Source organism: Syzygium oleosum, unplaced genomic scaffold (genome assembly GCF_021117445.2).
Source record: "Syzygium oleosum isolate NSW1041296 unplaced genomic scaffold, Sole_v2.1 Sole_v2.01, whole genome shotgun sequence".
Taxonomy (NCBI): domain Eukaryota; kingdom Viridiplantae; phylum Streptophyta; class Magnoliopsida; order Myrtales; family Myrtaceae; genus Syzygium; species Syzygium oleosum.
In genome coordinates this window covers 7,326,806-7,344,423 of record NW_026607485.1, presented here as the reverse complement: position 1 = coordinate 7,344,423, position 17,618 = coordinate 7,326,806, and the positions used below count along the sequence as shown (strand labels likewise).

General features: G+C 41.8%; 2 protein-coding genes across 3 annotated transcripts; one reads left to right on the top strand and one right to left on the bottom strand.

Moving 5' to 3' along the window:
• The first annotated feature begins 6,414 nt into the window (after positions 1-6,414).
• LOC115685036 (uncharacterized) lies at positions 6,415-7,439 on the top strand. The gene has a single exon (XM_030610023.2). The coding sequence runs from the start codon at positions 6,627-6,629 to the stop codon at positions 7,350-7,352; it is 726 nt and encodes a 241-aa protein (XP_030465883.1). The 5' UTR covers positions 6,415-6,626; the 3' UTR covers positions 7,353-7,439.
• Positions 7,440-7,604: 165 nt separating this feature from the next.
• On the bottom strand, positions 7,605-13,284 carry LOC115685034 (putative leucine-rich repeat receptor-like serine/threonine-protein kinase At2g14440). Of its 2 annotated transcripts, XM_030610020.2 has the most exons (8): positions 12,389-13,282; positions 11,384-11,844; positions 10,813-10,951; positions 10,645-10,716; positions 10,481-10,549; positions 10,292-10,363; positions 9,343-9,414; positions 7,605-9,263 (listed from the first exon to the last, which is right to left on the bottom strand). In XM_030610020.2, the coding sequence occupies exons 1-8, from the start codon at positions 13,030-13,032 to the stop codon at positions 9,221-9,223; spliced, it is 1,572 nt and encodes a 523-aa protein (XP_030465880.1). In that variant the 5' UTR covers positions 13,033-13,282; the 3' UTR covers positions 7,605-9,220. The 2 variants fall into 2 exon arrangements, with proteins under 2 accessions (XP_030465880.1, XP_030465881.1); XM_030610021.2 differs by lacking the exon at positions 7,605-9,263 and having other exon boundaries at positions 9,339-9,414; positions 12,389-13,284.
• Between the last annotated feature and the right edge of the window lie 4,334 nt (positions 13,285-17,618).

Below are 17,618 nucleotides of genomic sequence, written 5' to 3'. Positions count from 1 at the left end.
CACGAACAGTTTGCTGTCTTGGCATCGGGAGTCTTTCGCGGGTCAATAGGCGAGCATCTCTCCTTTGACATGGGCGCAGGTTCTTGCAGACACAGCCTCGTTGTCCATTGCTGCAGCTGCTGATTGAAGTGGGTCTGATGCAGAATCCACCACGTTACAGAATTTATGTTGGTCCTATGTGCTGTGCTTTCTTTTTCTCTGAGCTTTCGCACGAATTCTCGCTGTACAGTATGGCTGGCTTAACTTTGTTTAAGAATAAGACTTGGTTCTGTACAGTATGGTTGGCTTAACTTTGTTTAATTGAGACTTGGTTTCCAATTGTCGGAATTCGCCGTTTGTACGTTGCAGTTCACTTCTACGCGAGTCTAGACAGCACTTATCTATTTGGCGGATCTATAATCTACTAAGGTCCGACTCCATTTGTTTTGCGAAAAATGAATGTTTTGGAAGTTTTTCAAAGATTTTCGTTTATATCGCTTTAAAAAAATGAATAGACGAAAAATATTTTCATCGTCCGTGAAAATGTTTAGACATGAATTGATGTCGATGATCAAAGCATTTTCCATTAGCTAATCATTTCAACAATATGAGCGATCGATTTTAGGAAAATATTTTCCAAACCTTTCACTTTCCGCAAAATAAACGGAACCTAAATGTTAAACTAATGTACCATTTTATAATCGATCTTAGGTGTCACTAAAATTATAGTGATTCTATCGATCATAGTATATGATATTTTTGTTGGAAAAATATTAGATGATAAGAAAAATAAGAAATTGATGAAATATGTTGAAAAAGATGAAAAAATAATTTCAAAATATCTAAGGCGTGCAAACACTGTCTTTAAGCAAAATTCCGCCCCTCAAGGTACAAAACTCGGTGCGATAAGCTCTAGCGGTTCTCCTCTCGAAATACAGCAGACCTTCTTTATTCCGCACAAAATAATAGAAGGAACAACAACAACTTTATGTGTAAACCTAGCAAAGAAAGGAAATATAGGAATATTCTTGTTGTGATATATCTATATCACTTTTCAACTATGTTCAGAGTAACAATTTGTAAGTAAAAAGAAAAAAGAGAGTCGTTTTCCATCATAAATTCTTGCATTTACTTGAAAAACGCTATAAGAAGTAAATTAATAGCATTCAAGTTTGTTACAAAACCATTATAAAACGTTACAAAACCGTTATACATTAATGGTAGACAAACACTGTTATAAATTGATAACGGTAAAAAACGGTTACCTAAGCAATAGCTTTCAATATTTTAAAACTTATTGAAATATACAACAATTTTTACCTATCAAATGACTTAGTTTTGTTACGCTTGCTTGCGTAATTCTGCAACTCAGTTATAACTAAAGTGGCACATCAAGATTTGGAAATGTAGTTCTTGTGTTGGTAAGTAACGTGTCGCGGTATCTTCTTCTTGTGTTGGAGTCAAGATATTTTGTCATATAGGTCACGACTCACACTCAAAATCTTAACAACTCAAACTATTATTGGGCACTTTTTAGTTTTCATAAAAAAAAAATTTAAACTTTCGCTCTAGTCACGGATCCGCCTAAGAGTCCAAAAATTGCCATCGATTTCTTCAAAATTATCAACATCGAGAGGCTGTTACTATTCTTTACGAAGGTAAAGATGTTAATAAAGACGCATATTCTAATGATGAATCTCTAACTGGGTTTAGTGTTGATGATTCTAAAAAAAGTAGTATTGGATGTGTGGGCGGATTTGTGACTAGAACGAAAGTTGTGATTTTTTTTGACAAAAATAAGCTTTGGGGAGTAGATTTGAAATTAAACCTAAAGTTAAGGTATTTTTAGGAAATTAGGCTCTCTTACGAACAAGCCAAGACCCTAGTAGGGTTAACAGAGTCCACACGCAATGTTTCTATCCATTTTCATAAAATAGAAACTGCGCATGAATTGGATATTATAGTGCAATGTATCTGCACCTCTCGACTCGATTGAGTTTCTGATTTATACGCAAACCACCTCGCTCCATCCTCAAGTAAGGCGGTGCGCGTGGCTCTGAGATTACTTTAAGAAAGTCGTGCCGTGAATTGAACACGAGATCTGTCACATCCAAATCAAACAGTTTGTCTTTCTTAGCTTTTGCTTTTACAAAGCTCATATGTCGCCTCCTTTGATTCGAGATTTTGGCGTCTGCGTAGCCTTCGAGACTTCTACTGTTCGGGGTCTATCATCTTCCATCGTTCCATTATTGTTTTTGCCAAAAGGCAACATCAAGAACACTATATCCATGGCGCCCACCAGACCCCAACATCAAATGGCGGGTTTTGACAGAATCGGAAAAAGGTCCCATGTTGTTGTCTCTTGATTCATTACGCTCGTCTCCAAGATTTATAGTCACTGGCCCTCGCGTTCAATGTTGAATGCCACAAATAATCTTCCAACATGCATGCAAGTTGCTGGAATATAAGGACCTATTTAGTAACGTTTCTGTTCCTAAAAACAATTTTTGTTCAGAAATAATTTTTTCTATTTCTATTCCTTAGATGAGTTTCTGAAAAAAAAAACGTGTTTAGTAACTGCACAAAATTTCTATTCCCGGAGTAGAAAAATAACAGAAATGCGTTTGATAGGACACTAAAAATTTCTACTCCAAATTTTTTCATTTAGTTATAAAATTATCGATGGAGACTTAATAATTCATGTTTGGATAAAGTTGGATTAGAAATAGAATAAGAATATATTATGATATAGAATTGGATGACCTTAATACAATTATAAAGAAAATTACTCCTTATAGACAAAGCAAATACCTGGTGGTGGTCGAGAAAATTGCAGTTTAGGGGACTTAACAATTCATGTTTGGATAAAATTGGACTAGAAATAGAATAATAATATATTATGATATATAATTGGATGACCTTAATACAATCATAAAGAAAATTACTCCTTATCGACAAAGTAAATACCAGGTGGTGGTCGAGGAAATTGCAGTTCAGAATGTAGGGTTTTAGGATTTGGGGTTAGGGGTTAAGGATTTCGGTTTTGAGGTTTAGGGTTTGGGTTTTTAGGTTTTGGATTTTAGGGTTAAGGGTTTGGGGTTTAGGTTTTCGAGTTTCGGGTTTGGGGTTTTGGGTTTAGTGTTTCGGGTTTGGGTTTTGGGTATTAGGGTTTGGAATTTAGGGTATAGGGTTTACAGTTTAGGGTTTATGATTTATGGTTTAGAATTCGGGGTTTTCCATTTAGCGTTTTAGGATTTAGGGTTTGGAATTACGATTTTAGGGTTTCCGATTTAGGGTTTAGTGTTTCGGGTTTGGGATTTTAGGGTTTGGGTTTAGAATTTGGGGTTTAGAATATTTAGGGTTTTGGGGTTTTAGGGTTTATGGTTTTTTATTTTAGTGCTATGGGTTTTAGGGTTTGGGTATTGAGATTTAAGGTTTTGGGGTTTGAGGTTAAGGTTTAGGGTTTTAGGGTTTAAGGTTTAGTATAAGAATATCTTGTGAAAGAAAGAGAGCTAATCTTGTTTCTCCTTTTGTTCCAGAAACAGAAAAATAGATTTTTTTTACTTCTTATTTCTGTTACAAATCTATTCTCTGACCACTTTTTTGTTCCGGCGAACAAAAAAACTAACTGATGTTACTAAACGGATTTAAGTTCTTTTTCTGTTCCGAAGAACAAAAGAACAGAAAAACAGAGAAATAGAAGCGTTACTAAACAAATCCAAAGTTCAATGTATTGCTTTGGATAAGAAAGTTCATGCACGGATTTCTCGCGTGCTCGGAGAATTTGTGTTAGGAGTGATTGACCTCATGGGAGATCCAGCAGTCGAGACTCGTCGTTTGTATTAGAATTTTTTTTATTTTGCAGCATAGTTTGTAATTATTGAACCTATGCTGTGTATCACATGTTCTTTACTTGTACAACATCAAACTGGAGCAACAGACATAGAGAGATTGGCACGAGAGGGATCTAAGATTAATTTCATCGGGCGTCGAAATCGAGAGAGAGGGAGATCTTCTTTAAGAAGATGCAAGTCGGTCCAAGTTGGTTCCGGCTGACTTGTAATTGATACATCAATCGGGGACTCAAACCGGTGGTGGTCGGTTCTCAAATTTCTTACCTATGGGTGTGAATCAATCTTGAATCGGTTGAGATCCCTAATTAAGCCGGGACCAATTCTAGCCCTAACTGCATACCACAAAGTAAAAGAAGCCTCTTGCGCATGGCCTCGGGAAGTGCCTTCGATATATAACTAGACCCAGGCTGAACTTTTTGGAGGTTGCGACCTTTCGTGGGGTTGACGCCCATGTAGACTGAGCACTTGCTGACCATGTTAGTGGTGTTCAAGACCGTGTTTGGAAATGAAAATTTTCGACTACAAGAGTACATGGATCGGTGACGTTTTATAAGCGAGATATCGCACGCGCTTCCGATACTCTCACACAAGTTTTTTTCTTCCCTCGAAGAAATTGAAATCGAATGACAAATGTTTTAAGCTGTTGGAAGGAAAATTTCTTGTTCTCTCTCTCTCATTTCTTGCAACCTTCTCTCAGACATAGCATGACCTACAATTTAATGTATCTTTATCTTGAGTCTTGATGTGCTGGAAAGTACATGGAGCTATGGATCCTATCCTCAAGTGGAATTCCGCATATTCAAGGTACAGGGCATGTTATTTTTCATGAATATTTGTTTTCATATAAGTGGAGAGCGATATGTGTGACAATAACCGATCGGACGAGATGTATTGACTTATGTGAGTGACAACAACATGAACCCAATCTTCCAACCAAAATCACGTCGCGAGAACTTAAAGACAAACACTTCTTTGTTTGCTATCGTTATGGTTTGGGGATAATTGTACAAAAAGTCCTAAATCTATTGTATGATGGTCAATTCAGTCATAAACTTTTCGACTTTTTCAATTTAATCCGAAACATTTTGATAATTTTTCAATATAATCATTCCGAGCAATTTTGGCCTGAAATCGCTGACATGACGGTCCACGTCAACGCCGGCCGGTCATACCACATAGAACGGTTAGTGTCCACGTTTATGACTATATTGGCAAATCGTCAAAAAGTTTATGACTAAATTGGTAAAATTGAAAAGTTTAGTACTGAATTGATCACCGTATAATAGGTTTATGATTTTTTGAACCGTTTTCACTCATGATTTGAGTCCGGCATGTGATGTCAATTGTGGATCATCCCTGTCTATAAAATTAGAGGGGCAGATGTGAAGCGTGCATGTGAGTAGAGTACAACCAATTCAAACCACAACAAAAACTTCTAGATAGTGTAGGGAGATCATGGTCCATCAGACCCTCCGTTTGTGTCACATGTTAAGCTCACTAGTTTAATCAGTGTCTCAAAGTTAATCTCAACTTTATTGTCCCCTCAATCATAGACCAGAGGGCCAGACAGAGAGCCCAAGAAAGGTTCCATGTTTAACTGCAACATGATCAAATCACAGTCCCACTTCGAAATGATCATGAGAAAAGCTTTTATTAATTTTCCATTTGTTTATTGGCTGTCTGGATCTACATAGAGCCGGCCAAATCCCTCTTCAAGCCATCCTAGGAGCAGAACATGATGATATCCAGCCCACTTTGCAAACAAAGAGGACTTCAAGAAAAATATCAAAGAGGGTCATGTCCCAGATGGGGCAAAAGGACCAGATTGGCCAGGGTTTAATGCAATCCTGACAAAGGGCAACTTGGTAATGTGGGTGTGTGTGTGTATGAAAAAGCTGTTCTTGCAAGTTTTGGACAGGCCTTCACATGGCAAGTGAAGTACCCTCATGTGGGCACATGCATGGGGACTCCTATCATTCATGTTGTACTCACTCCAAGCAAAAGAGACTCATAAAACTTCAAAGAGGAAATCTCCTTTGACTGATTCTGTGCTTAATTGACAATTTGTTTGTCTAGTTTGAAGTGCACCCCACATATTTCTCCTCCTTACATATGACTCCTCTCCTAATCAAAACATGTCCCCCCCCCCCCCCCGCCCTCCCCCCCCTTTTTTTTTTTTTAAATCGGTAAAATCCGATTCCATCATTAATTTCTTGACCCACGGAATCTCGATCCTTAATGAAAATCTAAATTTTCTATAAATGATACATGTCTGTGAGGACATTTAAATGAGTTTGTGTTTTCAAGAATGGAATGAATCGGATGCTAATGAACCGTTTCGCCTGCGTGTACATGCTCATTAATGAGTAAGAGGAAAATGGGGATAAAAATTTCTTTCATTTGGAGATTTATTTCTGGATCAATCGAAACACCTATGTTTATTTCAATGACTTGATATGGCGATGGAACTTCTTGGGAGTCCTATTGTTTAGGCACTCATGATGTCCATGTGCTGTTCCAGCATTCTAACACAATCATAGCTCCCTCGTCTAATGAGAAAAAGTAAAAAAGGGTTAGCCCCTCGGTTCCTCACCTTCCAAAACATGCATCTGCCAAACAAAAACAAGACAAAAGGTTAAACAGTGAGAACACAAGAGAAAGCATCATCTCCTCCCCCTTATATATCACCTGGACTCTCTCGTGCACTTACTTCCTAGAACATCATCATCGCTTGCCAGCTCTCTCTCTCTCTCTCTCTCTCTCTCTCCGTCTCTCTCTCTTTCTCCAACAGCTATGGTGTCCGTAGAATCTGGTCATCCACCTCCCCGGGCCAGCGATGCACCCTCGAGTCCCAGGATCTCATTCTCTGCTGAATTCCTGGATGACAAGAACTTCATCTCCATCAGCCCGAAAGCACACCACGAGAAAGAGCGCGAGATGGACATCGACAAAGCCGAGTTCGAGTTCCTGTCGACCAACGTGAGCCTCGACTCGATGCTGTCCGCCGACGAGCTCTTCTGCGAGGGAAAGCTGCTGCCCTTCTGGCAAATGCAGCAGTCCGAGAGGCTGAACAAGATCAGCCTCGGTCCCAAGGACGACGGCGACGAGGAAGGCCGCGAGGAGGCCAAGGATAACAAGGAACAGAGCAAGCCGAATTGGTTCTTGGACGACGACCCGTCCCCGAGGCCGCCCAAGTGCACCGTCCTGTGGAAGGAGCTGCTGAGGTTGAAGAAGCAGCGCCCCAACTCGTCGCTGTCGCCGTCGTCCTCCTCTTCGTCGACGTCGTCCTCTTCCAACTCGATGGCCGACGTGGCCGCGAAGGACGAGAAGAAAGGGTCGGCGGCCGCCCGGAGCGGAGAGAAGCAGGTGAAGAGGATAAAGAAAGGGCTGGAGAGGACGAGGTCCGCGAGCATCCGGATCAGGCCGATGGTCAACGTGCCGATCTGCACGCCGGCGGCGAAGAGCAGCGCATTGCCGCCTTTGTTCCCCGTAAAGAAGAAAGGGAGATTAGATAGGTGAAGAGGAGACTGATGAGGGATGACGACGAGGAACTCGGTATTGTCAAATGTAGAGAAAAGCTTAATGTCAATAAGTTTTATTATTCAACTTTCTTCTCTTTTTTCTAGTCCTATCCTTTCTGAAGCCGTTTGTTTTTTCAAGTCTTTTTCTATGTTGTTATCCTCGGATCCGATGATTTTGAGTTTAGATGCTGACTTTCTGCTCAACGAACCGGTTGCATCCTTTTCCTTCTCATCTCGTGACAAGATTCAATGGAAAATGATGGAAATCCGGGTGAAAAAAATTACATGGAAATACTGAAAATACAACATTCACAGATTGCATTGCAGCATGTGGCTTCAGAGTCGTCAGATATAAAGTCTTTCATGATGCAGATGCAAAAATGATTTTGTGCAAATCATGTAATTAAGTCCACACAGTTGCCCGGTGCAGTAGAAAGGGATTGCAAGCCTTGACCCGTACACCACGTGGACCAAGCAAGGCACGTATAATTGAATCAGGTGAACCATCCACGTTCCATGGGTCCGCTCGATCCGAACGTTACTATTCAGTGAGCCCACCCCGCCAGGGAAGACTCTACCGGGAAGAATTTGCGACTCGAAAATCTGCGGAATGCTATTTGGAACGACACAAAAAAACGCTTGATTAGTCACCGGATTCTACTAAGAACAAGGGCATGCTGTCGTACCTGGACCGATCGATAAACTCGAGTTAGTTCCTCTTTACCAAAACAGGAATGTAGAAGGTGAGATCGTACGATATGAGCAATCCAAGAAGTCTGTTACCATGTTCTGGGTTAGAAAAGAGAGAACTCATTAGCTTGTAGAGAGGTAAACGAACCTGAAGATGAATTTGATGGGTGGGAACCTAAAGTGATGAGGAATATGCAGTAGTTCTTTGAAGGAAGAAGTCTCGCGACTTCAGATAAGTACCGCGACAGAAGAAAGTTAGCCACATCGCCTTACTCAAACAAGTTTTCTTTTTCGTGAGTAACAAGATTAGATGGGAACATTCAACGAACCGGAAGTTAGGCAAAAGAAGATTTCAATCTGCATCATAACGCCACATATACCAAGAGAGACTGAGATCGAATCTGGTTAGAAATTCTTGCGTGCTAGCTATGACTCCTTTATCTTTTCTCAGATCGGATGGTAGCTACAGAATTGGCCCTTTCACTTGTTGATTAAAAAGGGATGCGACGGCTACGCAGCACAACGGAATGAGCAATGGCACAACCCAATTAGTAAGCAAAACCTGAATTAAGGGCAAATGTTGATAGTGTATTCAATCCAGAAACAAGCAAGAAGTTCCCTCCCAGGATGCCAAGTTCATACCAAAGACCGAATTACAATTGACCTGAGAAATGGCACTGAACTGCTAAAGCATCATTTAGTGAAAAACATTTAGACACGGGTGTTGCTGCCTTGTAAAAGTAGAATTTCATCCAACAAACTTAGCTGAATTGCAATTGTGTTATCCGGCAAGATCAAGACTGTTGTAGGAAGGTTGGTATTACACGTTAATGCTCATAATACAGACACATGGATGAAAAACAAAAAGACGTATCATTTTCAGAATATTTGCCTTTACATAACATACAGTATGAGAGCCTTACACAACAAGACCAAGTTAATAAAAGAATACAGTGAGTATGAACCAACTATGTTCAGTTTACAAAGAGAGTGGCGCTTCAAATGCTAGAAGAGTGCATACAGCTCTAGACCCAAATGATGCAACTTTTCCATTCTGCGACTCGTGGCTGAGCTGGCAAAACTTCAAGTAAAGATCCCATGAATAACGTGACCGACTTATCCAATAACACTGACCATCTTGCTTCCACTTTTGGGTATTCAGCTACAGTCTTGTCATTATCGTGGGGGTGGTGCAGACAGCAAACTGTTGCCATAAAACCTAAAAAGCAACAGAACATTAGACCTAATAGGACATTGAATTATAGCACAACAAACATTCACAGAGAACGCCCACTTACTTGAGATTCAATCCAGGCTTATTAAGGAGGCTGCTTGGAACTTGACCAGTCAAATTATTGTTTTGCAAGAAACTGAAAGACAGCAAGCACAAGACATAAGAATCATACCCTGCTAGTTACATCAATAGCTTGATAGAATAGGATACAGATGTGATTGATTAAACCAATTCCATTATGTCTCCAAGTGTTTTTTCATTTAATGGCTTCGCCTAGGTACTCAGAAAAGTCTTGAAAATTCATTGAAAACAGTACTCCAAGCAAATTACTATCGGGAAACAGTCCAAAGCCCTCATGTTTTGCATGTTGAAGCACTCATCACAAGCAAACTCATAACATGGAAGTAGGCAATTGCAAATTCCACTAGATTACCAAAAATGGGATAGAAAATCCAAGAATCAAGCAAGAATAGGTTAGACAAATATCTGCTACGTGTCCAGAAACTGTTGTTCTGATGTTAAGGGAACATCTATCTGGCACCACGTGCTTGTGAGAAGAAAGAGAGGGATCATCCAGATGAATCACTATTGCTCCTTCAGCAACAATCAAATACCATTCTTGTAATAAAGAATTGTCTAAGTACTAATAAAAACAGTGTAGTGTTATTGGACTATATTGGTCTTCCATATGTATGCCATTCGAGAGACTTATTGAATAGCCCCGGGTGGCATGATATTGGCTTTGAAGGATATTCTTTTAACCAATAATTTGATCTAACCATAAAGGTAATTGCCCAAATTTTCAATGGGGATTGCTGAGCACGAAAAGTACAATAACCTCCAATGAAGTAGGGATTGGGTAATTAGTTGTTCTAAAATAGTCACAGGATGCTAAGAATTATGATAGTGAAAGGAACAAAAGAAAACAGAGCAAAATTTCAAAAAGAAAGTGGAGGGGATTGACTGCAGAAACGCATGCATTTACTTGATAGTTGATAGGAGACAGAACTTACAGTTCTTTCAAGCCACTTATGGCTCCAAGTGATGAGGGAATTGGCCCATTCAACTCATTGTCATTTAAATGCCTACAAGTAAAAATTATTAGATTAGATAGAGGTAAAAAGACCATCAAAATCACATATAACATGTAGGTCATTGTGCCATCAAAGAGTTGCAACTAACAGGAAAACTCCGTAACTTACAATATTTCAAGGTTCCTTAGTGCACTGAGATTAGGGATAGGTCCATATAAGTGATTGTTTCCGAGCCAGCTGTTATCAGGGCAAGGTTGTCAGTCAAGGAACTCTTTATTAGCTGACTGAAAGTCTAAATAAAAAGGTTGATCACATCACACTGCATTACATACATGCCAGTCAATGCAGTCATATTAGCAAGATAAGGTGACAGGGATCCATAGAGACCAATACCAGTCAGGTTTCTGCAACCAAAGTATAATCAGACATAAGTACTACGTAATAAAGGCAGTTTTGGAAAACATAAACGAACCATGACTTCGCAATAGAATTAGACTCACAAAGCGACCACACGGATCCGGCGGCCGCCCTGAGAGCACGTAACTCCAGTCCAGGAGTACTGCTGAGGTAAACAAGGATCACCACTCCAATCAATAGGATGATTGTGCAAGCTGAGTTTCAATTTTTCCAAAGCAATCACTGAAACAAGAAAGACGCTTTTCAGATGGTGTCAAGAGAAAAAATAAAGTAGGAAGAATTGTATCACTTTATAATATGACATTTCTATCTATGAAAGGCCAAATAACAAAGTAGAAATGCTTGCTTATGCAAAAATACTGCCATAAACCAGTCAGGGACTTGGTGAAAAAGGTTCTGATCATTATGTGGCAGCATCCTTTGAGAGAAGCACAGAACCTGACCCAGTTGTTAAAGTAAACTGGACATTTTTCCCACTGCATGTCACCTAACCATTAGTTGTTCTGGATCTTTTACTTTAACAGAAAAAGGTGGCTTTGACATAAGAATAATCATGGAGGCAGTGAAGGATTTGCCTACGCTGGCCAAACAGGTGAGCAAAGAATTAATATGAAAGTTACACCCAACAAATGGGAAAGAATCTAAAAACTATACCATCTCTTGTGTGAGTTACTCTTCCAAGAGGCAGCACCTGAAAAGCTTCCCCAGCATTGATTAAAGGACCTAAAGTTGAACCGCTAGTAGGCACCAGATTTATCTTTGTAAGGCCAACGAGAGGCCAATTCGAAGTAAAAACGGCAACGCCATCTGAAGTAACATTCAAGTTGCTGTAAAATGGAAAACCATTTACTGTTATGTCCTGGATTCTTGAGCCTCCAGCTACCGAATCATGATCATTTGCAAAATATAGAGCAATATAGTACGATCCATTTTGTAGAGAACCCAGAGGCCATTGCAACTCCAGTGGCTGTGATGCGGTCGCAGTCAGCTCTGTTTCAAATACTTTCAAGGGAGGAAGATTCCAAAATCCAGAAACAGTTAAATTGTTGCTTGTTTTGGAAGAACCATTTCCTCCAAATGGCACCCAGAGACGGTCAAATTGATCATCGGGAAATCTGGCAGTTGAAAAATCGGTACGTTAGGCAAAAGTCAAGGAAAAGCCAAAGTATATATACTAGAGCATCGACTTCGTGTCTCGAATCAAGGACAAAACAGATGCTGTTGCATTTATTCAGGAATCCCTCGACGATCTTTTAGTCTCCAAAAAGTTATTTTCATGCAGGGAATGCAAATGCAGAGTAAAGTAAGCCGCAAAAACCATGTCCAACCATACCGTGGCATTACAAAGCATAAGTGAAGATATGATCGGAGTAAATATATTAATCTTAGCTCTGTAGACATGTGCAGAATGAATTAACACATTACATGTATGATTAATTCGGCCAACAAACATGCAAATTAAGAGACTGAGACCCCATTTGTACTCATAAACACTCCATCTAAGCCCGCCGCTTTTCGAGACTGTATCAGCAATTTTTACCCCACACGCCACGGACTCGATGAAAACCATCAACGGGAAGCCATCGATAGCCAGGCATTTCACACATTTGAATAGACTCTACATCTATAAGGATTTAAAGAGCCAAGTGCTGATCATACCTAATGGGATCTCCGCTGTCCCCGAAGCTGTTCCTGGCGACCAAACTGAGCGCTGAACTCCCGAAATCCGTCGAATTGTACACCGAATCGCCCAATGGAACAAACTCCAGAGCCGAAATGAACGGGTCCGATTCCGTATAAACATTAGCCCCGACGCAGAAGCTCATGGTCTTGCCCTGAGCCATGAACACCCCTTCGTAATAAGTCGAATCGTCATTGCGATAATCTCCCGTGGTGTTGACCACGGCCCAGAGGGTCCCGTCCACGATCTGGTCGAACACCGGCGGGTCGGGGACGCCGTTGACCCCTCCGTAGAAGTAGGTGCTCCGCACCATGTACCTGGCGCCGCGGACGACGTCGACCACGTAGCAGAACTTGCGGCCGGGGAGGTTGGGGAACGACCGGACGGTGGCGAGCGTGGGGTCCGCGGTGTCCACCGCGAGGTTCCTCGGGGCGCCGGAGGAGACGAACGGCGCGTCCGCCTGCCACGGGAGGCCGTACGCGGCGGTCGGCGCGGCGGCGCCGCAGTCGATCAGGATGGAGGACGGCGGCGGCGGCGGCTGGGGCTGGGGGAGGGAGGGAGGGAGGAGCGACAGGGCGAGGAGGAGGGAGAGGCGGAGGAGCGATCGTGGCGGCGGAGACATCGGGGAGGCCGGCGAGAGGTCGACGCGCAGAGATTGGAGAGAGAGGAAGGACTTGCTTCTTCTTCTTCTTCTTCTTCTTCTTGTGGTGGTTCTTCTTCTTCAATGGAGGAGGATGATGATGATGATGAGGATGGTGGTGGTGGTGTTGATCGAGTAGTAGTGGAGCTGAACTGGTCATTGCTGTTGGTGAGACGCGCACGAAAGGAATGCGACCAGTAGAGAGAGAAAGTTAGAGAGAGAGAGAGAGAGAGAGAGAGGGGACGGAGTTGGGGAAGAGGAAGGAATAAGAAATTAAATTAATCGATTAATTAATTTATTTTTTATTATTTTTTTTAAAAAAGAAAGGAGATTTCGTTTGACGCGGGAAAACACGAGGCCAGGTCAGCGGGCGGCAGTTGGGTGTTTGTTGGGGATGCACTACTCCTCACCGATGTTGATGATGACTCGAGGGTTAACGCCTAAAATCACGTTTCGACTCTTCTCCAACTTCTACACAACCATTGACTATGTCGCCAAGCAGGAAGGCGACTCAACTATACATACATATATATATATATTAGACCCATTATATAGGATGGATTGGATCGAGTTTGGGACGGGTGGAACATGATCCGACCCATGTTAACCCATTTTTATATATTATAATTACAATGAATCATACCCAATTCAATTCATGCACGATCCACGTATTTTCCTTCTTCTATTTCTATTTTCCGATTCATCTTCTTCTCGCCTACTCTCTCCACATGTAACCATAACGCACACTCTCTCTGCACCAAAAGGCCGGAATTTGAGGAGCAGCTGCCCGTACAAAGATTTGTCCCTCGGAATTTGCCAATCTTTCGAGATTGGTGAGCTCCCGGTAGCTGCGGAGCTTGAGCGGCGTGAGGCTTCGACACTTGAGGGAGATTAGGATCAGCGCGCCGTCGGCCGGGCTTATCGACTTCCGGTTGCATCGGAGTGCGAGCTTCGTGACGGCGTCGGAGCGCGAGAAGATGGACGGGAGGGATGATAGCAGCTCGGCCTGGGCATTGAGTGACAATCGATGCTGATTCTCCTCGTTGACGCGAAGCCACCGCCAGCACACGGCAGAGTATCGCATCCTCCATGCCGAGTAAGTGGAAAACGTGGGCCAAGCACTCGTTGGGCAGGTTGCCGGTGTAGTCGTAGCCGCCGCTGCCGCCGCCGCTTTCGCCGCCGTCCTCTTCTTCCTCAAATGAGGAAACAAACTCTAGTGACGGGAGGGAGTCGAGGCGCTAGTTCGATGATATATGTAGCTAGGGAGTCTACAAATTTCATTATAAACCCATTTCAACCTCGTATTAAAGCTTCAACTAACCTATTTTCTACCAGATCGATTAAATGTGAGTTAAAATATGGGTCATTGACCCATTTTGCTACCCCTAAATGGACGATGAAAATTATATTTCATTATTTCTCATTTTCTGGCATGCGGCGATAAACGTCAAATTTCAGCTTTGCTGGCGAGCGAATTTAAAGAAATTACAAAATCTTAGTCTAGATAGGACTAGATAAAGAAATTTGACTTACGAGTTTTTTGACGAGTGTCCAGTTTTTTACATAAAAGTAGCTGGCGATGAGGCAATCGAAGATGGTCGTTATATTCCAGGTATTGCCCGTGTTGAGAGCTATGCCCGAGCACAATCGCGAATTTTTTGCAACTTTTTGTTTAAAGTGGAAGAAGGAAAAAAATCTATGAATCACTTGAGTCCATGGGGATTAATTTATCAACGTTTTTCAATGCCTCGATGAAATTATGATAGCAATGGCATGAGACGGACCGCGAGCTGATGGGTGAAATTAGTCATAACACGGTGGGACTGGCGACGGAACTTGTACGATGGCGTTGTCCATGGTAAGGCAGTGCGATAATGGCGGTGGCGATAGTGAAGTCCGCGCGGTGACGCTGTAAATGAGGCGGTGGTGGCGAAAGAGGGGTGGTAGAGCAACGTCGACAAGGCGGTAATGGGCCAAAGATAGATCGTGTGGAGTCTTGAACAAGATTAGTGATGGGAGGTGAAGGCGGTCGATCACGTCGGCATTGCAACCGTGATGGAAGGACAAGAGAACGAGCATTCATTGTCGTGTGTACTCGTGAATTGACATAAACATGGCAGTTTTGCAATCCTACATTGATTTCCTATGTGATGAATTGATGAGCATTCTATCTTCAAGTAAGTTATTTCTTGTTTCGCACATTTCAGCTATGTCTTGAGAGTTTTGACTTACTGCTATCATCCGCGTTATGGTTAACACCGGTTCGTCACATTGCTCTGATGAAAATCCGTAGACACACTCCATGCGGGCTGATTGACTTTTGTATCAACCCAAATAAAAAAACCGTGATTTTCCCCACTTTTGTATATGGGGCAGCCATAATACCTTTTTCCCCGATCCTCCTTGTAGAGGAGATTTCAAGCCATAATAGTAAAACATAGACGTATCATTGTCGATTGAGGGATCGATGTTGTCGATTTAGGGACCGATGTCATCGATTGTAATCAATTCGCTGATCTTTTTGTGATTTAGCCGATATCTTCTCGCGATCACACTTACGTACCATAATAGCAAAAAACGAGATACACGTGAAAATGAAAAGGATGACACCTACATATCGTTGTTGGCATTGTTGGCCACGACACGACATAAGGACGAAAGAACGAGCGTTCATTGCTGTGTTTACTTATGAATTAATGCAAACATGGCAATTTCGCAATACTACATTGATTACTTACGTGATAGAAATTTAGATGATCTAAAGACAGATCGAGATCGCTCCGTGATTTCACATTCGAGCACGGATGTCTTTTTTTTTAGTTACTTTGTACTACAGAACTTGTTCTGTGATGGTATTGTTTTAGTTTCTTTTTTTTTTTCAGTTACATTGTACTACAAAACTTGTTCTGTGATGGTACTCACGCAGTGAGAGTGGGAAGAAAAGAGACTCTGGCGTAGTATTGGAAATCGTCTCTATTATCATTTTTCCGTCTTGTGCATATGAAAAGAAAAAACAAGAGAACAGAACCAACCTAACCTGGTTAGTTTTGTATTTGCGGCGGGTTCACAATTCCAATCTATCTGCGCAAAAAAAAAAAAGAAGAAAAAAAATTGGCCCGACCCGACCCGGCCCTTGAGGTGTACGGTGAACAGGGTCTCGGGTTTGTCTGGACGGGTTAAGCATGATTCTGTAGGTTTCGAGTCCGGTTAGATATTAAGAAAGCCCGATCCAACTCATCGACACCCCTACTTTGGATGGCCCAGAACCAGAACCAAGTCATTGGGTTAGCCCAGTTCCCTCCTATCGGACTCCCCCAACTTGGGGAATCATCCTCGGATTCCCCTGTCCTCTCTCGTGATGCTTTGACCATCTACGCTAGTTGACCACGCAATCCCATGTCTATAGTCCAAACCTATCGCGGTGATTGGTTTGAATTGTGTTAAAGAAATGGGGAAAGAAAAAAAAGGGATAATGAAACACGTGGTCCTAAAATTTAACTCAATATATAACGATGCGGTCTATGAACTTTTAATTTGTTTTGAATTTTAACTCAATGTGTAGTGGATTTTCGAATTTTAACTACATCGAACAAATTAAAAGTTCATGGATCACATTATATATTAGGCCAAAGCTTATGAACCATTTGCGTTATTTTCTCAAAAAAGAACAATTGGGTTTGATAATAATAATGATAATCGCGACTTTCGCAAAAATTAATATTGGATAGTTGACGGACGGAGAAGTTTTTGCTCTCGAAACGTCAAAATTGAAACGTCACGTTATCAAATGGGAGGAGATCTCATGCATATAATTTTCGGCACATTCGCTTTGCTTTCCGAAAAAAAAGTATTACTTTTTTTCGTCCTTATAATCCTACTCGTTTCAAACCAAGTTCCTATACTTTTGATTCGTCTAAATCGAGTCTTTCTACTTTCACGGTTTCTCTAATCGAATTCGCTCCGACATCAAATCCGGCAAGAATCCAACCGACGCGGCCATCGGATAATGCCGCGGCGCAGCGCGGATAGAATTCCTCTGGTCGGACATCCGCGGTAGAGAAACCTTCATCCACGTCGTGCTCCGACGCCGTCCGCACGCATCGATCAAACTTTCGGCGTCGTCTGACGACCACGTCGGCCGAATACAATCGGATCAGATGCTAGGGGAGGGGCTCGATTAGAGAATTTGTAAAAGTACAGGGACTTAGATTAGACAGACTGAAGGTATATAAAAAGGCTTAATTAAGGGAAGAAAGCACGAAAGCCGAATGAATCAAAAGTGGGGGTCGTGGAATCAGAAGAGCACGCATGTAAAGCAAAAGCCCTCCGAATTCATTTTGCTTCACTGTTACTCCACCCGATCACCCCTTCCTTTTCCTCGCTCGGCAAGTGAAAATCCTCGCACGTTAAATCGTGTTGACATGACGTCCGTGTGGCTTAAGTAAAACAAGAAAAAGAGAAAATCACGTGACCGATCTTTGATGGAGGGTAAATGCGTTACGCCGTTATAAGTTTGGGGTTTTCGATGTTACAAGAAAAAGTTTGGAGTAAATATGTCACGATAGATT